The 24,403-nt window shown below is 38.0% G+C and overlaps 1 protein-coding gene across 1 annotated transcript in view; it reads right to left on the bottom strand.

Annotated features, from left to right (window-relative positions):
• Positions 1-24,403, bottom strand: part of psme3ip1 (proteasome activator subunit 3 interacting protein 1) — a 56,026-nt gene that overhangs the window by 21,760 nt on the left and 9,863 nt on the right. Inside the window, exons 2-4 of the mRNA XM_055648548.1 lie at positions 19,304-19,442; positions 3,900-3,998; positions 33-154 (exon numbers count right to left, since the gene is read on the bottom strand). Coding sequence (XP_055504523.1) covers positions 33-154; positions 3,900-3,998; positions 19,304-19,427 — 345 coding nt within the window. The 5' untranslated portion in view covers positions 19,428-19,442. The remainder of the gene's footprint in view (positions 1-32; positions 155-3,899; positions 3,999-19,303; positions 19,443-24,403) is intronic.

Here is a 24,403-nt window from a genome sequence, read left to right as displayed (position 1 = left end):
TCAAGATTCAATTGTACTGAACAAAAGGATATTCTACATTCTTTTAGCTCTTTATCATCCTCTTCTCTCCGTTGCTTCTCTATGAGCAACCGCTGCCTGGAAACCTCATCAAGGTAGCTTGTTTCATCCTCGTCGAGGCCTCTTACCATATTTTCTGAATGAGATCATAAAAACACAGCATTGTTCTAATGTTCATCAAAAGGAACTTACTGCATAAATCGCACCACCAAGTAAGTTTTTTTTAATTCACTAATTATTTTTTTAAAAGAATGGATGAACAGAGTACTTCCAAAACATATACGTCAAATATTTTCTACAATGGTGCACAAAAAATAAATACATTATTTTATACAGCACTGCACTTAAAATAAATGCACAGGATAAATGCATACATAAAAGCAATTTATATATAAACAGCAATTTAGATATTTATACAAATTGAAATTTACTAGAATGTTGCCTGGGTTTCAGCAACTAAGTTACAGAGAAACGTTGAACAAGTTAGGGCTTTATTCTTTGGAGCGCAGAAGGTTAAGGGGGGGACTTGATAGAGGTCTTTAAAATGATGAGAGGGATAGACAGTTGACGTGGATAAGCTTTTTCCACTGAGAGTAGGGAAGATTCAAACAAGGGGACATGACTTGAGAATTAAGGGACAGAAGTTTAGGGGTAACATGAGGGGGAACTTCTTTACTCAGAGAGTGGTGGCTGTGTGGAATGAGCTTCCTGTGAAGGTGGTGGAGGCAGGTTCGTTTTTATCATTTAAAAATAAATTGGATAGTTATATGAATGGGAAAGGAATGGAGGGTTATGGTCTGAACGCAGGTATATGGGACTAGGGGAGAATACGTGTTCGGCACGGACTAGAAGGGTCGAGATGGCCTGTTTCTGTGTTGTAATTGTTATATTGTTATATGGTTATATATTGATATAAATTGATAAATGTACAGCAGCTATTAATATTGCCTCTTTGTAAAACGTGAATGTAACTACATGAACTAGCAATCTCTTCATGCAATCAGTATTGGCAGGCATCTTCAATTATGTTTCGTTTAAATCAAGTTCGACGTTTAAAGCACACCAAAGAAAACTGCCCCAGCCAGAAAATGAAAGGTTTCTAGTTGCGCTACAATATACATCTTGCAAGCACAAGGATATTTTTTTAATCCAAATGAACAGGTGATTTTCGTGTGGTATTTTAACATTTTGAAAACGACTTTACATATTTGGTGTACACATGACAGCATTCCACAAAGCAAACAAAGTGATGCCCTAAAATGCAACTACATAACAATCAGACAGACCAGCAATGAGTGAGAATACGCTAAAATCTTCAATAATCCAGCATTTGGTTTCGGTATCCCACGGGCTCGACATCTGGCTCACTTACTAATATAGTAATCCCTCACTTTCCATAGACCTCCTACTCTCTGTAACATTCCTGTGAGATTGGCTATGTTTTATCTGCACCGTGAGCAGGTAGAGGTCAGGAATTTGGATAGGTTTATAGCCAAACGAGGGGTCAAGCTGCAAATGACCGTCAGTCTGAAGGGGCTCAGCCACAAATGTCACCTATCCATATTCTCCAGATATGCTGATTGACCCGCTGAGTTACTCCAGCACTTTGTGTCTTTTAATAAACCAGCATCTGCAGTTCCTCGTGTCCATGTTCTGTATCCTACATTCCCTTTAAATGCGTCAAATTCACTGGAAAATTCATTACACTACTTAGCAACATCTTAAAGAGAAATTAAATAAATGTGTCTGGAAAAAGCTTTAGTCTGGCACCAGCAAATTCGTGAGAGTTCCAGATTATTGGAGTTTTATTGTAATTGTTTTTAAAGTTAAATCAGGATCATAAAACAAAGATTTTGCCCACACAAAAGACACTGGCAAATTACCAAGTGGGAAAAGATATTGACCCAGCTCCATTCGACAATGAATGTCTTAATCATTTGTCCCCATTACAATAATACCCTCAACCTTTTCCAAAAATATTAGGTTACTAGAGCAATACACTCATGAAGAAAGGGACTTAATATTTCTTTAACAAAGATCGCTCATTGTTTTCCATTTTATATCTTTGAAGATGCTTGGTTGAAAATCTGAATCATCAAATAGATTCACAGAATTGTTATGGTGCAGAAGGTGACCATTCAGCCCATCATGTCTCTGTCATCTCTGAACAGGGAACAATCCCCTAAATCACATTCCCCGTCTGTAGATGAATTCAAAAGAAAAAGGAGCATGGAAGGCAGCTTTTCGAGCTGTTCCAAGTTTTCAGTTATATAATTAATATGGCTCTGAAATTTTAAGCTCATTAACATTGGCCAGTCCTTTGTAAATCGTTCTTGAAAACAGGATGTATAATTCCCATTAAAATCATGAAACAGACTACAGGACAGTGGAGATTAAAGGGTTGATAGGACCTTGAGTGCTCGTGTGGCATTGATGGGTTGAAAGGCTGCTACAACTATTCCATGCATCGATAATTTACAACGTGCTAAGCACCGAGGCATGTCATAATCATAGAGTCTTACAACATTGAAACAAGTCCTTTTGCCCAACTTGACCACACTGGCCAATATGTCCCATCTACACTAGTTCCACCTGCCTGCATTTGGCCCATATCCCTCTAAACCCGTCCTATCCATGTACCTTTCTAAATGTTTCTTAAACGTTGCGGTTGTCCCTGCCTCAACTACCTCCTCTGGCAGCTCATTCCATACACCTACCACCCTTTGTGTGAAAATGTCACCCCTCAGATTCCTACTAAATCTTTCCCCCCCTCACCTCACACCTATGTCCTCTGGTTCTCGATTCCCCTACTCTGGGCAAGAGGCATGGTGCATCTACCCGATCTATATCTCTCATGATTTTCTACACCTCTATAAGATCACCCCTCATCCTCTTGCGCTCCAAGGAATAGAGTTCTCGTCTGCTCAACGTCTCCCTATAACTCAGGCCCTCGAGTCCTGACAACATCCTCGCTTGCGGCCATACTGCTTTCCTCCTCCAAACCCTCGTACAGGTCATCCAGTGGAAATTTGCAAAGAAAAGCTGGCTCCAGTCTTACACTGCAGTGAATCGAGAGACTACACAGTGGAAGATCGATGACCAAATAATTGGTATCAAATGCGACCGTTCGGGGGTAGGGAAATGAGAAGAGAGATCAACTTTGGAATTTAGAAGCATTCAAACACACTAACATTGTTAAAAGATCAAAAGACCTATACATACAATCAAATAATTTGGAAATAAAATTCCCCTCGCATTGGAATAAATAGGCCAGTTATCCAGGTGTAGGTAAAATGGTGTTTAAGCAGAACTACTGAAGTGAGAATGAAGGTACACAAAAAAGCTGGAGAAACTCAGCGGGTGCAGCAGCATCTATGGAGCGAAGGAAATAGGCAACGTTTCGGGCCGAAACCCTTCTTCATTTCTTTCGCTCGGGGGATGCTGCTGGACAAGAAAGGAAAAGGAGGAGTCCAGCTTTTTTGTGTAGGTAAAATGGCCCTTGTGCAACTATACTGAAGTGATTACAGTTAGGAGGGAACTGATAACAGTCAACATGGGGCCAGCATTTTTCTTCAAAACAATTCTTCTTGCAAAAAGCCTAACATGATATAATAATAATATACAAAACCATGGGGATGAGGACTACACTGTAAACACATACAGGAGCTAGCTTTTGGACATCATTTCATTAACACAAAATAATATGTTATTGACCTGCACCTATATCCCTTCAACTCAATAAGCAGCTGAGTGTTCAGTCATCAATTCATTAGCACCACTAAATACTTTGCAGGAAAGGTACACTTATATTGAAAGATATGCCACGCCAACTGGGAGATTTTAACTACAAGTCCCCGGGAAGTAAAGCACAGAAGTCTTACTAAATTTAAACTGCTCCTCAAATTCGGATTGTTTCTTATCTTTCTGTTCTTGAAGCTTTTCAAACAATGATCGAGAATCGTAAGCCTCCTCAGGGCATTCTGTAATGGAGAGAGAGAAAAAAAAATCAATGGCTGTAGCAAGTTAGTCCTTTTTGCAATTCATTCATTTGTTGTGTACATTTTTCAGAATTTAAAATTTTCCCAGCATATTTTTTAAATTACATATTAACATTTAAATAAGTGTCATTCAATTTCTGTTCTTGAAATACGAGCTGGAGATTGTATAAAACTAAGGAAACAAGTTGCGGTTAACTATTAGCAAGAGTTCAACTCCTCAAAAGCAATGTAATGAGGTGGATAGGCTCCAACTCGTGAATGATGAGAAGATCTTTGTGTTTCAGCAAATATTTTTTTTACTCAATAATGACACCAGACCATTATTCTGAAACAATTCGAATTGCTAATCTCAGCAGTGGTGGGGGCAGGAATACAAATCCAACCACTTATTGAGGATCTTGTTAAATAGACATTATTTTATACATGTGGCTGCAAAAGTCCACATCTTTTAATGCTCTCTCCACACACTGACCTAAAGTAAACAGGACCATTCTGACCACCGGGTGGCGCTTTGATGGCAGCCTCGCCTACAGTATGTCTGACTTTTCGTCTTTTCTTCGTTACTTTTAGTGGGTTTTAAAAGTTTGTGTTAATGTTCTCTAGTTTGTTTTATGTGGGGGATGGGGGAGGGGGAAACTTTCTTTCAATGTCTTACCTTGCCAGAGATCGATAGTTTTCTGGATCGCATCTCCGGTCACTCTGCGGCCTAATATTGTGGAGCTGGAACCCTTGCTCGGGACAGACTTTGAGCCCCACCGCGGGGACATGGACATACCATCGGAGCCAATCCATTGCCTGGGATCAACGCTCCAACCACGGCCTGCGGACTTTAACTTTAACAAGGAGCTCGCAGTCTCGGGTTGAGATCGACGTCGGGAAACTCCAAAAGAACTCACGACATTCGACTAGCCCCGACCCGGTAGATCGCCCACTACGGGGGAGCTGGGATAATTTAGAATGGACTTTAAATTGCACACTACATATGCAATATGAATTACCGCTGAAAGGGTACTGTCCGATTCACCTCTCATTGTAGCCATTTAAATTTGTCTATGGAACTGATGCACTATAGTGCTGAGAACTATATTTTGCACTCTGTATCTTCCCCTTTGCTCTTATCTATTGTACTCAAGTTGGATTTGATTGTATTTGTGTATATTTATATCTGACTGCATGGAAAGCAGAGTTTTTTCATAGCACCTCAGCACATGTGACAATAATAACCCTAAACCTAATTTGTTAAGTTGCTGCAATTCAATTCCCGGAATCAATTTCCACTGGTTAAAATTTAGGCAGTGAATACAAATCCATTTTATTTCTCCTAAAGATTGTTCCACAGATGGGAAATAGCCTCTCTATAAATAAAGGCAATAGGTTCATGTTTGACCACCATACCTTATTACTGATGCAAGACAATCTAACATCAGCAGAAAGCCAATTTTATTTTATATTGCAAGCTGAAAGTTGCAAACAAATACCAATTGCATCAATTCTTACCAACTTAAGTGATGAATGACCCTAAACCATCTGCATAATAAAGTACATTATGGTCTTAAATAGGAGCACAAATGGAATAATTTGTTCCACATGGCCAAAGAAGAGAGGATTCCTGCAGTTAAAGTACAAGTTTATCATTACAATGCTTTGATTTTCAGACTTACTGACAGAAAATATTGGTCTTCATTTCAGAGCTCTGCTTTCAAATGCACTGCATGCTTCTTATCCATTCCAGAATCAAATGTTTGCGAATTATGAAAAAAAAACATTCATAGTATTTGTTTTGCCCACATACCAATCTAGCTTAGATCCAAAAAGATGACTTACAATGAACGTAGCAAGGTCACATATTTTCTTTGGCATTACAATTAATCATCGCATTCCTACTCCATCTATTTTGATAGGTTTTGATTTATCATTGTCCCATGTTCTGACGTATCGTGAAAAGTTTTGTTTTGCATGCTATCCATACAGATCAGATATACCATACATAAATACAATCGTCAAACTCAGGTACAATAAGTAGATGAAAGGGGAAGATACAAAGTAGAGAATATAGTTCTCAGTTCCATAGACAAAGTCCAATGCCCTCAATGGGGCGAGGGTGAATCGGGCAGTGTTCTCGGTTATGGAAAGACCATTCAGAAACCTGATAGCAGAGGGGAAGAAGCTGTTGCCAAATCTGATGGTGGGTGCTTTTAAGCTTCTGTACCTTCTGCCGGACAGTACCAGGGAGAAGAAGGAATGACTGGGGTGGTTAAGACTTTGATTATGTTGACTGCTTTTCTGAGGCAGATGGAGCCAATGGTGGAAGATATGATCTGTGCGATGGACTAAGTAAGCTACATCTACAACTCGCTGCATTTTCTTGCAGTCCACATTGTACTTTGTATAATAATACCTCAAAAGAGTAGTAAGTACACTCAATTAGAGTAGTTAGACACTAGGTATTAAGTAGGTGTCACACTGGGGCAGCTGATAGAGCTGCTGTCTCATAATGCCAGAGTCCCAGGTTCAATCTTATCCTTCGGCACTATCTATGCAGAGTTTGCCCATTCTTCCTGTGGGTTTTCTCCGGGTGGTCAGCTTTCCTCCTACATCACAAAGACGTGGGTTTATAGGCTGATTGGGCTCTGTAAATTGGCACTAAAAGGTAAGAATTGGATGAGAAAGCGGTATAATATAGAACTATGGTGAGTGGTTAATCCTTGGACGGGGTGATACGCTATATCTCTAAACAAGATGAAAATAAACTAAGTTAGATGAGTGCATTCACATGACTCAGTAAAGGAATCGGGTGATGTAGCAAGTGAAGCCATTTTCTCATAAAGAAGTATCATTCACTTCCGCTCTTTGGTTATACAGATTCGAATCCCCTTTCTGCTGTGCTTCTGGGTGAGTACTATGAACAGGCCTCCTTAAATGACATCGAAGGATTATTCAGGAGGGCTTTGCAACTTTAACCAAAGATCTCATTTCAATCAAAAGCACTGATTTCAAAAATATATTGTTACAGGTTTGCAGTAGAGCAATCATATCTAATCATGAAATGGGAACCTCTAGTAATCAGCCATCCTAGTTTAAGAGGTAACGCACAGCCCTACCTTGCAGAACCATCCTGAATTGCCCATCAGACTTCCCAGTACACAAACCTTATAAAGGCGGGAATAGACACAAAATGCTGGAGTAACTCAGCGGGACAGGCAGCATCTCTGGAGAGAAGGAATGGGTGACGTTTCGGGTCGAGAAGTCTGAAAAAGGGTCTTGACCCGAAAACGTCACCCACTCCTTCTCTCCAGAGATGCTGCCTATCCCGCTGAGTTACTCCAGCATTTTGTGTCTATCTTTGGTTTAAACCAGCATCTGCAGTTCCTTCCTGCACATTACAATTCGGGAACTGCCTAACTTTTCCATTGCATTCTCCATACAATACTCTCCTTGTCTCGTTATTCTTTTAGGCATTGTGTGGCATCAAACTCCACAGGTAAATAGCCCTGTCTAGCACAAGGACATCTACCAAAAACAATGTGGTTACAGAAGCATGAAATTAGAACAAAAATGTAATTCACAATTAACTTTAATTAGCTTAAATCTGTTCACCAGATGTGTACTGACGCAGACTATTTGTATGGGACAAAAGAGAGTGGTGGAAAACACAGGAAAATAAGTTGAATCATTTTCCTTCTACACCAATCAATGGAATAACTGAGATGAAACAAAGTTTCATCCTTGAAGGTACAATTCTGTATCAAAAGACATAGAATTCCACATTACGACAGAAGCCTTTAATGGAACTGGAATTCACTTGGAAACCAATGTGACAGAATGAAAATAATTCTCCTTAAATTGCAGTCAAGGACTTTTTAACTTGAACAGACATAATGCAATACTTCCATCTATTTCACATTTCAGAATTAATGGCCAATATAACATGACATTTCACAGACTGTCTTTTTGTAACATAACCAGACATAAAGATTCAGATTACTTCTTGGTACAGAATGTACCTCTATTATTGTAGCTGCTTTTAAAGGAGATTTTATTTCTTGCAGTTATTTTTAACAAAATTAAATGATTTGTCACTTAAAGGGTTGATAAGCTAACTCCATTCAAAAATTAGCAAAAAAATGTTCACAAAAAGAGAATGCAATTGAAAGTTTACTGGAGTACAAAATATATTTGACAATTAATACACCTTAGATAAGCAACAAATTATTATGACTCACTAAATTTTCATCATCTCCCAATTACCATTAAGACAGTAATTAATAACACAATTATTCATGTGCAATGTCCTCCTTTCTTTCGTGACATTTCTGAATCTTGGATGGATACAGAAGGCTGTGATGGTGTGGGAGATGGTTTAACCATGGAGGACATCACATACGAACAAGTTTTTATCTACACCCGAAACCCAACAGGAATCAATTGTCAATTGGAGCAGAGACTTTAGAAACATAGTGCGGAAAAGGGTCCTTCAGCACACCGAGTCTGCACCGACCAGCAAAAACCCTGTACACTAACTCTATCCTACACGCTAGGAACAATTTACAATTTTTACTTAAGCCAATTAATCTGCAAACCTGTATGTCTTTGGAGTGTAGCAGGAAACCAGAGCACCTAGAGAAAACCCACAAGGTCACAGGAAGAACGTACAAACTCCATACAGATTGCACCTGTATTCAGGATCGAACCTGGGTCTCTGGCTCAATAGCTATGCCCTTAGACTTAGACCAAAATGGCAAGAAAGCATAGTTTCAATCTTGAACGCTGCTCTGTTTGAGATTAGGTAATTTGGCTCTCCAAAGAGCATTGCAGCACATTTATTGATTAGACAGTGAGCAAGAATTTTGTGGAACATTCATTTCTTAAACACGGACAGAACAATTGACGCTGATAAACAGATACAATTACAGTACCACAAGTACAAGCAGACCGGCTGCCAAAAGAAGAGTCATCGATGTTCAGATTTACAACAGAGACAGCATGTCTCACGCTATTCCCAAATTTCCTGACAGCATCATATGTTGCATGAACAAGTCTCAGCCTTGGATCGATAGGCAGCACCCACACTTGAGAATCAGAGGTCATGTTTTTATCCCACTCCAGAGTGCTGGATAAATGATCCAGCCAGACAAGTCTCTATAATCATAAATGCGCCCCACAATGAAGGAAGATATGAGCGGTGTACTTTATCCTCTCAGCGAAAATTCAAAGCTTGTGTTCAGCAGAAGAAAGTTCTCCTATTGCCCTGGCATCCTTTGTTCTGCAACAATCATCACAGAACTACAGTGTGTTATAGTGTCATACAGCACAGAAGTAGGCCCTTCGGCCCAACTTGACCATGTCAACAAAGATGCCCCATCTACTCTAGTCCTACCTGCCTGCATTTGAGCCATATCCCTCTAAACCTTTACTATCAGTGTTCCTGGCAAATGTTTTGATGTACAAATTAATTGCTCCATTACTTAATATGAAAATAGAAATGTGATTCCTTAGTCTGTAAAGAGCCTTGGAACTTGCACTTTGAAGAAAGTTTGCTCATTTGCACCTGATTTTGTTTATATCGTATAACATCATACAATATTACTGATAGATGGGAAATGTTTGTTTCTACAGGAGCACATTCGGAACATGCACGTCATTAAGAAAGGTAACAAGATATTTCTCTATTTGAAACAAGTGTATAAGATCATGAAAGGAACAGATCGGATAATGGATGTGATGGAGTAAATAAATAATTTGCAGTAGTTTTCCATATTCTCCAGAGATACTGTCTGACCTGCTGAGTTACTCCAGCACGATGTATCTTTTGTTGTAAACCAACATCTGCAGTTCCTTTCATCGACACTAATAAATTGAGATCCACATGCAGATCCACAATTTAGTTGAAGAACTCACTTTGACAATGACCTTCAGTTTGATCTATACTGCATCAAACTTTCCATAATTTATCAGATCAAATACAGCTTCAAGTAAATAGATTGGGCAGCAATGTAATGCGGTGTGCCTGCCTCTCAAAGAATGCAACACATCTAAAGAAGGGTTTTGACCAGAAACGTCACCTATTCCTTTTCTCCAGAGATGCTGCCTGACCTGCTGAGTTACTCCAGCATTTTGTGTCTATAACACTAAATGCAACTGTTTGTATCATGAGCTTAAAGGCGCAATATGCAAAGGCTGGATGTGCTATCTTGCAAATAGACCTTTATCCACATGGACATAAACTTGGTGCCTCAACGTGCTATTGAAATATTACAGGACAGGTTTGAAAATAGATCAAGTCCTCGAAGGGTTGGTTAAGAAATTATGCACAACATGGTTACCCAAGGAAATATTGTCAGAAAGAAAACAAGCTATGTTTGAAGAATTATTTTATCAAACCAAGGAAGAATCTTTAGCTTAGTGTAGAAATACAGCATGGAAACGGGCCATTTGGCCCACCAAGTCCATGCTGACCATTGATAGTTTTATGTTAACCAATTTTCTCATCCTTCTCACACAGTCTAAAGGCCAATTAAGCTACAAACCTGTACATTTTTGGGGTGGGGGTGAAACCAGAGCACCCGGAGGAAACCAATCCACAGGGTATGTGCAAACTCCACACAGGTCTGAAGAAGGGTCTCAACCAGAAACATCACCCATTTCTTCTATCCAGAGATGCTGCCTGACCCGCTGAGTTACTCCAGCATTTTCTGTCTATCTTCGGTGTAGGCCAGCATCTGCAGTTCCTTCCTACACAGTCAGCATCCATGGTTTGAATCTAATCTAGCACTCCACTGCTGTGATTTTACGGATTTTGATCTGATCTTAGTTTAGTTTAGAGATACAGCGTAGAAACAGGCTCTTCTACATGTGGTTTAGTAGATTAATCATGAAAGAATTTAGTTTGCCCAATCTCAATGAACTAATCAGCAAAAATAGGACCATTAAGCTATTCCAAAATTGTATCCAACTGTGCCTCCGATTATCCTTTGGTCAGTCACAGCTTGTTTACATGTAACAGCCGCATAATGCATGTAAAACCTTGTTAAATGTTGAAAAGATAGTTATTAGTGTTGTGGGAGGACACTGCAATTTTCATGTACAGGTTATGTCCAAATGCTCAACCCAATTCACTGGAAACTGTGCTATAAATAACCCTGCAGCACAAGAAAATTTGAATAAACATCCTCCTTACCCTCAAGAATATAATTATTGAAATTCCATTAACTACAACAGTGAGCTTTCAGTAACGAGGAATAAAGCAGTAACAAATTGGCTTGGATTCACTGTTTTAATATATTGCCATGTGATGATGAAGACTTACAGGCTTGCAAAACAGTGATAAACAGGAGGATCATTGAATTCCGGATAGAAACATTCAATATCACGAATACATATTCAACATTTTTTGGCACAAGTGTTTCCTGCTTTTAATTAATTATTCTTGATAAGAAGTCCATTTTAAAATGTAGCCATTTATTTCTGCAACTTTTCAAAAAGAATGGCTATCAGAGAGAATATTTTCTTCTTTGTGCCACAGTATCTCAAGATATTCAGCCCAAAGTTTGACCCTCTTGGGTTGTCATAGCAATAGAATTAATATATTGTGAGGAGAGCACTGAAAATACTGCTTCTGGAAGGCTACTGACAAAACTGGGGAATTGGACTTAAAATTTAGTGCTATGCTGCTGATGAGACCAACTTCCAGAATTGTAATCAATTTGTGACCCTATACATATGTTGCTCAAAAGACATCTTACAATGCCTATGCATGAGCAAATCTGACTGGTCTGCTGAGTATCAGTACACATTCTTTGTGCAACATTGGGGATTTATATATCATATAAAGGATGCATCAAAACCAATGATTTACAGTGAACAAGACAAATTCAATTTATATTAAAAGGTATCCTGGGATTTATTGCTTATTATTCTGTGAAAACGGTTTCTGGCCTTCAAAGTGGATATTAGATTAACTAATTTATGCATAGGTATTTGAAATCTATTCATTGCCGGTTCTGAAGCCAAGCCGATGTCAGATGTTGCAGCTGCAGTTATAGCCCAGATCTCACATAGTAGGTGCAAATCATTCGCCACTCAAGCCAGAGTTCCTCCACGCGCTCTCCTTTTTTCAATCCTGCATTACCTGGTCACATTTTTAGCCAATGTCTCCAAGTCCTGAATTTCTCCATCAGTGGAAATAATATCAGATCCCCTTTAATCGTGGAAATCTGTCACATAATCCTAAAATTATCTAAATTCCTATGATTATAACCTGCTTCTGTAATTGGGAAAGTCAAAGGACCCACATTGCGCTGGCCATGCTCCCATTTCACTCCTGCCATAAGGAAGGTGGTACAGAAATCTGCAAAAAAAAGTGACCTCCTGGTTCAGGACCAGTCTCTTCTCATCATCCACCAGGTTAATGAATACCTACAAAATTCCAAACTATCCTGGTTGCACTGGGGACTTCAGGATTTGGTTTTGTTTGGGACTAATATTGCTTTCTTTTATTTATTTATTTTTATTTAATTATGGTATCTGTTGAGTACTATATTTACAGACCTGTTATGCAGCTGTAAGTACGAATTTACGGCTTGGTATGGCCGCGGGACTCTGCGAGTGCACGCCGGGGGCTCTAACACCAAGACCCGATTACAGTGTGCGACACTCCGCCCTCTCCCATCTATGACTGCACACTGTACCATGGTACTAACACCATCATCAAGTATGCTAACACCATCATCAAGATGATATACAACGGTGATTGGCCTCATCAGCAACAACGATGAGCTCGCACCACCCGGCGTGGGCTTTAATGACCGCGGGACAATCGCCATCGCCAGCCGGGGGCTTTGACTTTGACTCTGACATTGGGGGGGGGGGGGGGGGTGCAGTGGAGAGATAAGTTTATTTGGCCTTCCATCACAGCAATGTGATGGATGTTTATGTAAATTGTGTTGTGTCTTGGGTCTATTTGTTTGTAATGTATGGCTGCAGAAACGGCATTTCGTTTGGACCTCAAGGGGTCCAAATGACAATTAAATGTATCTTGTATCTTGTATCTTGAATTTCATTGTTCCATTTCAGTACATTTTACAATTAAACACCCTTGACTCTTGTCCCAAGGCAAACCCTGGCGTTTAGATATCATTCCGATAAATCTCTCGGGCATTCAGGCCAAGACCCTTCCAAATGTGGTGTGGTCAGAAAACACAAAATGTTGCAAGTGTGATCTTAGTTCAATAACTTACATCATTTATTTACATCTCGCACTAAATGTTGTACCTTTATCCTTTATCTGTGCACAGCTTGATTGTGTAGTCTTTTTTTCTTTGACTGGATAGCACACAAACAAAAGCTTTTCACTATACCTCAGTACACGTGACAATAATAAACTAAACTAAGCAAGGCAGAGTAGAGACGTACTGCTTCTTCAGTCCTTTAAATATGGATGCATATCCATGACCTTCTTGATAATTTTCTGCACTTATCCAAGGCATAAAGTTGTCTATATGGATGCCCAAATATCTTTGGACATGGAATACTTTTCAGCTTTTCGCCATTTAGCAGGTACTCTGTCCAACCCTGTTAGGCCTAAGTGGATGAACACACATTTATGTACATTAGAATCCATTTGGTGTGGTTATGTCCATGCATTTAAATTGTTAAAAGCATTTTGCAATTTAATGCTTCCTCTGCGATGCTTCCAATGTTTACTATGTTTTCTCCAGAATACTCATCATTAGTTGTTACTGCTTCTCCATTCAAAATAGCTTTATCTCATCAATACACCTAATGAAAAATTGAGAGATGTACAAAGGAAAACAAAGACTCATTATGGATCATACCGTAGCTAGAGTTCTGGAGAAGAATTAACACGGGCTTTAAAATAAGAATGAACAGTTCTTTTCACAACAGTTGTGCACAAATTCACGCATTGTTGGTCAAAGATGTTGGTATATCGTAATTTGTTTTTGCTCAAGTCATCCAAAGACTGATTTATTTAACATAGAATGCTGCAATCTACCAATATCTATGATGCTGGCTTGATAAAGCTATTGGCATTGATCTATTTGTATTTTATGTCTGCGTTCCAGCATTACATCTGCATCGCTGTGACGAAATTGAAAGGAGAAGATATGGTTGTGCATTTTGTTTTGAATATATTACAGATTAGGAATAATAGTATGTAATATCCAATGCTATTAATATCCAAGTTGGCTGATCGATACCATCACAAAAGAGTTATGATTAATGTCATGAGCGGGTGTGAATCACACTGCAACCACTCCTCGTCTGCCATACATGCATTTAAGTTAAACAATAAATTGAATGTGACGCTTAACAGAATAAATGAAGAATGGCCACATTGAAAAAAGTATATTTTATTCAACTTTATTTCCTTTTATTTTATGCTACTGCCATTTTTAAAACATTTAGTAAACTGGATCACCTCTATGTATGGAGATTAACGATTCAGACAGTTTTAAACCTATTCTCATGGGCTTGTATTACAATAATTGCACAGTACCACAATAAATCCGTTAAATTAAAACCTGTGATTCATTATCAAAGCTACAAATTATTAATAGTAAAGATTTTTAACAAAAGTTTTTTAAAAAATCAAACAAACTCCTCAGACAAATGTTGTCAACTGTGTAAAACAAGCTTTGAAATTAACTGATGATCTACCGTCAACAGTATTCTTGCTATTTACAACCTTTTAAGCAAAGCAACCATGTGTTATACGGCAAATCTGGTCCCCATTTCTTATCCACTCATTATAAGCCTGTGTATAGCACCATAAATTCTGCTTCAACCCAACACATCCCTGTTAGCTGTGGGCTATATTAGATTCATACCAGCTCCAATCAATTATGTGATGCTAATCATAACTGTGTAGCTTCCAAATGGTCCTTTAAACCCATTATGGTCAAAGGTTTATAACTCCTTTCTGTGCTTAAAAGAGAGCTAACTTTCATGTTCATGTGTACTCGCACATATTTGACATGAGAAAATTGGAATTAGCATGTAGTTACAATATTCTTTTTAGAGCACGGTTCTCAGACCTACTGATATGTACAAAAGGCTCATGGGCTTTATATTGACACAGCTTCTGGATATAACATTGCAAATAGACAATATGAAACTTGTCTCAGTCACTAATTTAAGATTTCATATTAAAGATGAACCCCAGGAAAATGCCTCTATTTATTTTCAGTTGGATGAGATCACATGGTTCCTTAACTATCTATTAATTTGCAGGTAGTAACAGGTATTGGCTCACTCTCACACTGTATGCCCCAAAGTCTCCGTTGGATCTACATTATACCCTTTTACTTCTAATCCACATAATTTATTTGGCAAGATTATTGGAAAACATTGTCTGTGTTCAGCTGCACTTTGATAATCACCAGCCTTAGGCAACTACCTTAATATTTTCTTGCGGGGTTCAGTATATTTAGAATGTTAGATCGGAAGATGATGAATAAAATACAGCTCACTGGTCTGCAAATTAAAAAAAAGATCAAATGTTGCACAGCAGAGTAGACAGCCAACTTGCAAATGGAATGTAATGCACCCAATGGAACAACCACAAAGAGAAGTGAATCAAACCAATTATTTGTCAAAGCAGCATGCAGTGTCTGAATCACAGCAATGGCCTGAGTGTCTGAATCACAGCAATGGCCTGCCACATTGAACATAAAATCAGGTTGTGCATCCATGCTCGTGTAAGACTTGCTCTGTAGAACATTTAAATTTGATTAAAAAGTGGAATAACCAATTTAGTAATCCACCTGGATTGCATTGCTTATTTAGAACGGTCTATGAGGGGTCAGGAAACAAGTAGTATATTAATAATAATAAGTTCTTGAAAACATTTATAGTTGACTCAAAATCAAAAGGTCTTTTTTAAAAACCATTTGAAGTACTAATGCAAGTAAAAAAAATGGAATGTAGTCATTAGTTTGATGTTAATTTCATCTGAATAATTCCTCGGAGGCATATTGATAGAACACAATAGACAAAGGAGCAGAATTAGGCCATTCGGCCCATGGAGTGTGCTCTGCCATTTGATCATAGCCGATTAATTGTTCCCTCTAAAACCCATTCTCCTGCCTTCTCCTCATAACTTTTGACACTTTTACTAATCAAGTACCTATCAGACTCCACTTTTAAAATACCCAATTACTTGGCCTCCATAGTTGCCTGTGGCAATGAGTTTCACAGATTCACCACCCTACGGCTAAAGTAATTCCTCCTTTTAGCTTTTAAAAATAACCGTTTTAAAATTATTTTAGCTTTTGATTTAAGATGATTACACTAATAATTTAATTCTGCAGTAAAAACTATTGTAAAAATATTGTCAATGCATTCTAATCATGACAGAGTCAAACAAAATATCCCCATTTTGTATTAAGACAGGCTACTCTACTAACGCCAGAAGAAATGTTACAAATTAAAGGCTAAATCGTGAGGAAAAAGAAAGATCAAGTGTGTTATGACTATTCTGATCTATATGGCTCGATATGAAACCTTTCCCAATGAATAGGATAAAAGGCTCCTCTCAGTGTGTGGTAGCTATTACTGCATTTAACAACAAATTCACTATTCTGTATCTGAAATCAATAATAAAAAAACATTTAAAAAAAAATATAAAATACTCATTTAAACCTTGAACAGATAGTTACCCACCCAAAAAAATGAGGTAAATCCTGTGAAAACATTGTGGCCTGTGTTCTTTGTGTCTATTAAATTCAGTCTTTTTTTTTAAAGCTTCATTAACTAAGCAAGCAGATACACAGGCAAGCACTGAGTGGCATTCCAATTACCCAGCCAAGCGATCTCACATTTCCATAAATGCAAATAGCTAATATTAAAATCTGCTGTCTCAATGTTGCATGCTGCAGCACAAAAGTAATTTAATGGGAAAAAACCCCACCATAGATACTATTACATAAACACCTGGCACATTCTTTCAAATTCTATTAGTACTAAGACCAGTATTTGGATCACTTTGAAATTAAACGTGGTCATGATGTGTTTTTATTCCTGAAATGTTTTTTCTGCTGCCAAGCAGAAAAGATGACAAATTCATAATTTAAAGTCACTACAATGCAATTTGTTTTGTCATGTTAATGACTGCGACTTCTTTCAATTTAACTCACAATTATTTACATCTTATAACTACAATTCAACTGATTATGGCAGAGAATATTTAAAATATCAATTTGTTCTCTTTCAGGGAGAGATTAGGCTAATTACCAAGATTTAATAAAAATTACAAAGATAACACTTTACATTTAAGCCAATTATAAAATAATTAGTTTGAAATAAATATTGCAAACATTATTTACCTTCTGATAAGGTGGTTCAATGTAATGTATATTCCAAACACATTGGCCTGAATATTGTTGTTTTTTGGCATATTTCTTGGCATAAAGTCATGTCATAAGGAATAGGAGTAGAATTAAGCCATTCGGCCCATTAAGTCTACTCCGCATTTCAATCATGGCTGATCTATCTCTCCCTCCTAACCCCATCCCCCTGCCTTCTCCCCATAACCTCTAACACCTGTACTAATCAAGAATCTATCAATCTCTGCCTTAAAAATATCCACTGACGGCCTCCACAGACTTCTGTGGCAAAGAATTCCACAGATTCACCACCCTCTGACTAAAGAAATGTATCCTCATCTCCTTCCAAAAAGAACGTCCCTTAAATCCAAAGCTATGACCTCTAGATCTAGACTCTCCAACTAGTGGAAACATCCTCTCCACATTCACTCTGCCAAAGCCTTTCACTATACTATATCAGACATATTTGAAATAACCTGGATTCTGAGCCAGCATGGTGCCCTCAAAGAGGACTGGGATCTATGAGCAGCAGAAGAAACAGTGAGACCATTCAAAATATAAGAACATGTAAAGAATCCTCACCTGATCATCAGGGTCTAAACCAAGTTTGAAAACAAGAAAACAAATGACACCAAAGAGATACAAGTTAAGATGTTGGGCAAAAGAACTGGCCAGATTGACAAATAAATTGGGTTTAAAAGAAAGTTGTAATAGAAAGAGTAGAATCTCCAACTTTAACTTCTGTATCTATAAACTCCATACTTGTAAAATGAAAATTTCAAGGCCAAAGAGTAATATTGCCTGTTATTATCTCCTTTAATATCACTTACTGCAATTTGCATCAAAATGTCCCAGCAACAACTTTTCCTGGGGAAAAAAATGCCTTGATTGCCTCCTCTTATCAATTTTATAATTTGTGCAGTGTAGCTTTCAATATCAGCAAACTTTGATCTGATTTCTCAAGTGCTGAATTCAGCCCATCCAAACAAAGGGGAGGTTAATTACAACAATGCAGCGATTCTAGTTTACATGAAGATTTGCATGTACCTTGCTGTTTAAACATTATACCATTCATTGTTAAAGGAACAAGAAGTACACAAATAATAGCATCAACTGAAGTGTTGGATGAAAGAAAGAGAGAAACTGCATGAAGTATTCAGCAGATTATACAGCTTCTATGGAGTGAGAAGAAAATCAATAATCCTTAATGCAACTGGATTAATGATCTACCCCAAATCATATTTACTGTCGCAGCCTCAATTGATTATCGCAACGTTTAAGAAACATTTAGACAGGTACATGGATCGGGAAGGTTTAAAGGGATAGGGCCAAAAGCAGATGGGGCATGTTGGTCGGTGTGGGCAAGTTGTGCCGAAAGGCCCGTTTCCACACTGTATGACTCCATGACACTATAACTGCATTTAATGAAAACAACACTGTTTTCTATGCTGCTGGCACCCTCCTCCAAGAGGGAAATAACAAGAATAATATTCTCTTCCTCTCAGGTCACTTAGTTGGCATCAGAGAAACATTTACAATTTTATAATACAGGAATAGCATGCAGAGACACATATTGCTTATCATATGCATTCAATTGTGAAGATGTAGAGGATGTAATCCATTTTTCATCTATTCTTTTCAAATATGTAACTTTATACCTTGACATTTGGTTTCAGATTCAACTTAATAATTGCAACAAATATTTTCTTCTGATAAATCCAGCACGGAATTTAATTAAGCAAGGTGGATAAACAAAGTGTAAACAGTAAACATTTCATGAGCAATTATACCTCAATGTAAAACTCTACAAACTCATGAGATGTTAAATTTAGAAGGAAAACATGGACATTTCTATTAAATATTAAAAAAGATGCAAAACCTCTCCTTATTTTTTTTCTTCACAAGATCCGGAGCGTCAGAATGGCTTAGAACATAGTACTGTACCTTCTGGATCATCAGGCTTTCGAACCTTTTCCCATTCCTCCTGTCTTGCTTTGCGCTTTTCATCTAATTCAGCCTCAGTTACAAACCGTTTCTTAATGAGGCTCCCTTCAGTCCCACTGTCCATTCTTCAATGAAGTTACTGCAAAACAAGTAAATAATTTGTCATTCATCTGCGCTGTTCATTTGACTATCCAACCTCAATCTGCCAATGTGGTGTGCTTAAACGAACTAAAGGTGACATTATGTAAAAAATAACATACATTGTGTTAGAAGTTCCCAAACCCACAGATTTAATTTCACAATACAGAATTCAATATTGGAAACTCAAAGGCTGAGAGCATCCAGACTACATTTTCAATCACAAGCTCTAGAACTAGGTCATTTTCCCGAACTCTTGTGTACAAGAACTCCTCCACACCCATTTCTACCAATATCTTAGCAAATTATTTCTTTGCTCTTCTAATCCAGATGTAATGTTCAAATGTGTAATGTCAAGCCAACATTACCACTGACAACTACTTGTACTTTGAAACTGCCATATTATTTATAATGACAATTTAGCAATGCATGGGGAATGTGCAATGAAGTCAACTATAGAAACTGGCTTGAAGCAATGGGGAATTAAATAAATATGTAGAGATAGTTAAGACCAAAGACGAGCAAGAGGAAAATAATGGCACCATTGTCAACTGACTTCAGTTTTCTCTTATTCAATCACAAATATCATAAATCACAACACAGAGAAATTAAATCACCCTTGGAAACAAGCATATTCTCTTGGGTAAGCTGCATCTGGAATGTGGCTCTTTTCATTCATCATTAAACAATGAATGGACCATTCAATTCACTGGGAAATAGAGACTTAAGAAGTTAAGTATGAATTTGTCAAAATAAATCAGGCAGTAGCTGTCATTTGATAAAAGAAAGATACAACTTTATAAATTCCCATTTTCTTCACTTTTTATGCATTGATGCTCATCACAAGGGTGATAAAAGGGAGAATTATTTACATAAATCGTGCAGTATGCTTTTAAATGGAAATATACACATCGAGGCTCTTGAGTAATTTTCCTCACCGCCTTAATGGCAGGTATAGCTTTAACTAACTGGCATCAAGCTCCAAAATGTCCCCTCTAAACCTTGCCACCTCTCTTGTTTCTTCATGTTGTTCAAGCTTTTGATAGTCTTCTCTCACGTCTTAAGATTGTTCATTTCTGTTTGATGATGCTGGTGTGAAGACCCTTGCGGTGACTATTTTAAAGGCATCATAGAAAATGAGGAAGGGTCTCGACCAGAAACACCACCCATTCCTTCTCTCCAGAGATGCTGCCTGTCCCGCTGAGTTACTCCAGCATTTTGTGTCCATCTACCATATACAAAATGGAATTTATTATCAAAATCAACAACCTCTTAACTTGTGATCCCATATCCTCAGATGTTCAATTGTTTTGTTACAATAATAGTTATTTGACAAATAAGTAACCGTTACATTGCATTTAGTTTCATTCCATTTCCTTGTTAATTAGCATTTAATATTTGTGGCTAATATTTAGTTTATATAATAGCTTCAATTGTTCTTAAAACATGTCCTCTGTTGATAATCCTTTGGTATTCCTTGTGGTATTCCTTATGAAAATTAATCATAATTGGGCTGCTCCTATTAATTGATCAGTCTGAAGAAGGGTTTCTGCCCGAAACGTTGCCTATTTCCTTCGCTCCATAGATGCTGCTGCACCCTCTGAGTTTCTCCAGCATTTTTGATATGGTGACCATATCAAATATCTGCCTTAAAGATATCTACTGACAGCCTCCACAGCCTTCTGTGGCCAAGGATTTCACAGATTCACCAACTAAATGAATTTCTCATCTCCTTCCAAAAAGAACGTCCTTTAATTCTGATACATGACTCCATGTAATTCTGGATCACTTAAAGGACACAGCATTGTACGTCACTGAATGTGACCATCTACGCCATCCCTGGCCACTCAAAAGCTGTTTAATGCTTTCTTATCCAACTTTATTTCACTACTTCTTATAATTAACATGCCTTGCTTCTGCTGCCTTTCTCTTTGCCTACTATGCACGTGCACCACAGCATATGTCAATCCAACAACTATAAATACTACCAATAACACTGGCTTTCCCACTTTGCACATTACATTTATTAAATTCCATGTAGTCTCCCTTTTATGCTGTTTCCAGAATTTGTGGCAAACTACAATTCCTGCGCTAAATTGCTTCTCTGTCCTTCAATCCATGTATCCATTTTCTATTTCACCACCACTATACAGTGTGCTGTTAGCTTAAAATGTTTTCCTACAAGTCCTCAAGAGATTAATACTATTTCTGAATTTTAATAGTAGTGGGAATAGTGGAGAAATGCTGGAACACAAAACTAGTGTTTCTTGCTTTTATCAACCTAATAAATGATACTTTCTCATGTGTAATGAAGGCTTTTCCGTGTTTCTTAAAGAAAAAAAAATGATAGCCCCTCTTGACAAATGAACATGTTAGAAACGTAGAAACATAGAAAAAAAAATAGGTGCAGGAGGCAGCCATTTGGCCCTTCAAGCCTGCACCACCATTCAATGTGATCAAGGCTGATTATCCACAATCGGTAACCCGTGCCTGCCTTCTTCCCATACCACTTGATTCCGCTAGCCCCTAGAACTCTATCTAACTCTCTTTTAAATTAATCTAGTGAATTGGCCTCTACTGCCTTCTGTGGCAGAAAATTCCACAAATTCACAACTCTCTGGGTGAAAAAGTTGTTTAATGTTCTCCTCATTATGTAGGGAATGGCAAAGTATGGACTTTGTGTCCAAATGTTATTTTGCACGCACATCATTTGGTATATTCTTCTCTATCATCCAATAAATTTTCAACAATATCACCTCAAGGATACAATTCCACACATGCTCATGCGAGAGGCTACACAAGTCAAGCACTGATGTTCTGAAATTACCCCAACTACTCACATGCATGCTTTGAAATCATGGAAATAAATTTTGGCATAACACTTAAAAGACCAGCATTTATTGCCCAGAACTAACTGCCTTTAAAAAAGCGATGATAAGCCACTTCTCGAAGTGCTGAGGTACCTCTGGTGAAGGTACTCACTGTGCTACTGGTCAGGAAGCTCAAGGATTTAGATCCAATGGCAATAAAAACAAAATTTAGAACGCGTGTAGGTAGCAACTGCACATGCTGGTTTACACCAAAGGTAGACACAAAATACTAGAGTAACTCAGCGGGTCAGGCAACATCTCTGGAGAGAAGGAATGGGTGACGTTTCGGGTCGAGACCCTTCTTCAGGCTGAGAGTTAGGGGAGAGGGAGTCTGGAGATATGGATGGGTAAGGAGTGAAACAAAGATTGTATACAGATCTGGTTATCCTGCATCAGACATTTTAGTCATAAACAAAAGTGTATAAGTACAGAATGCAAACCTCCTTTTGCTATTTAACAAGAAAAAACCCTCATTACCATTTATATTTATGTTTTTTTCTGTGTCATCTACCTCTGGGATAATACATTTTGCACAGCTGGCGAGGAATAAGAAACCTTGCCCCTCAACCAAACTTAATGTAGATGATGATTTTCTGGTTCTTTATCTTTATTCGTAAAATCCAACATTGAACAAATTATTTATGATTATTCCTCCATTACAACAATAACTGCATTTGAACAACACTTTATTTGTTGATTGTGAAACTCTTCCGGATACCTTTAAAGTACACATAGGCCATTGTGAACATGCTTGAATCGTCAATAATTTGTGAAGGTAAACAATGCTGACCTTTCTCCAAATCAATTAAACATTTACTGATTGGGGATTAGCCTTCACAATTAAACCAAATTGGTGGGGGGGAATAAAATCCTGTCTTGCACAGGTATCAGGCACTAATTAACATAACTAATATTAGAGAGGCAAGCCAAGAAAATCTATCTCCGTGGAGGGATAGTGGAGAAAAAAAGAGGAAAGAGAAAAAAAAAAGGCAACCTACTGTGGGTTGCTCCCATAAATTGAGGGCATATTTCAGTATCAAAGGAAAACAAAAATAAAGCACAGCAGGAGACTGACATGCAAATACGTTATCATTACCAGAAGAAAGTACCCCTGGGAAATTTCTGCTGAAAGTTGAAACAAATTTAAAAGCTTAATGAAGGTTAATGTTTTACAAGCTGACATTTCAGCAAAATTAAAACTAGGGTCTCAATAGATAAAAACAAAGAAAATCAATTAGTTTTGTCAATGTCTACTTTGTCATAGATAACAAGAAACGGGATCATTATATCTTGCTTGCTATTTTGAAGAATTGAAAGCTGAAACACCCTTCCATTTTCATTTATACGACTGGTTACATTTCATATTTTAGGGGACACAAATACAAAGTACATATTTTCTCATATTAACTTCACTCAAGCATTTAAAAAGGGGGCGCCATACGATGGCTGCCTCGCCAACGGTCTGTCTCCTCTTTTTCCTTCTTTGTGTTTTTAGTTTGTTGTAAAATGTCTGTTTTAGTTTTGTATTATGTGGGGGTGGTGGGGGAAACGTTCTTTATCTCTTTCCTCGACGGAGATGCAACTTTTTCCTTGTTGTATCTCCGTCTTCACAGCGGCCTAACGTCGTGGAGATGGCGGCCTCTTGCTGGGACCTCGAGGCTCCAACCGCGGGAGCCTGCAGACCTTTAACAACGTGGAGTTCAACCGGCTTCGGGAACTCCAAGCCACGGGAGCTTTGATCGCCGGCTGCGGGAGCTTCAATCGCCCTGACTGCGTATGGTTCGACTCTCCCGAAGTTAAGACTTTATTGCCTTCCATCACAGTGAGGGATGTGGAGGAGCCGCTGTGGTGGAGGTTTATGTCAATTTTTTACGTAGTTGTGTGTCTTGTTGCTTTTTTTGGCATGACTGTACGGCAAACCAAATTCCTCGTATAGGTTGCAAAACATACTTGGCTAATAAATTACTATTTGATTTCGATTATTATGATTATCATAAGGAATTTTCATATTATCTAATTATTTTTTTGTCTAACAAGCGTCTCTATTAAGCCATTATTATTTGAGTGAATCATTGATAATTATACTGAGCCT

This window comes from Leucoraja erinacea, chromosome 17 (assembly GCF_028641065.1).
Source record: "Leucoraja erinacea ecotype New England chromosome 17, Leri_hhj_1, whole genome shotgun sequence".
NCBI lineage: Eukaryota > Metazoa > Chordata > Chondrichthyes > Rajiformes > Rajidae > Leucoraja > Leucoraja erinaceus.
The sequence above is the reverse complement of the archived record's forward strand: the minus strand, read 5'-3'. Positions and strand labels throughout refer to the sequence as shown.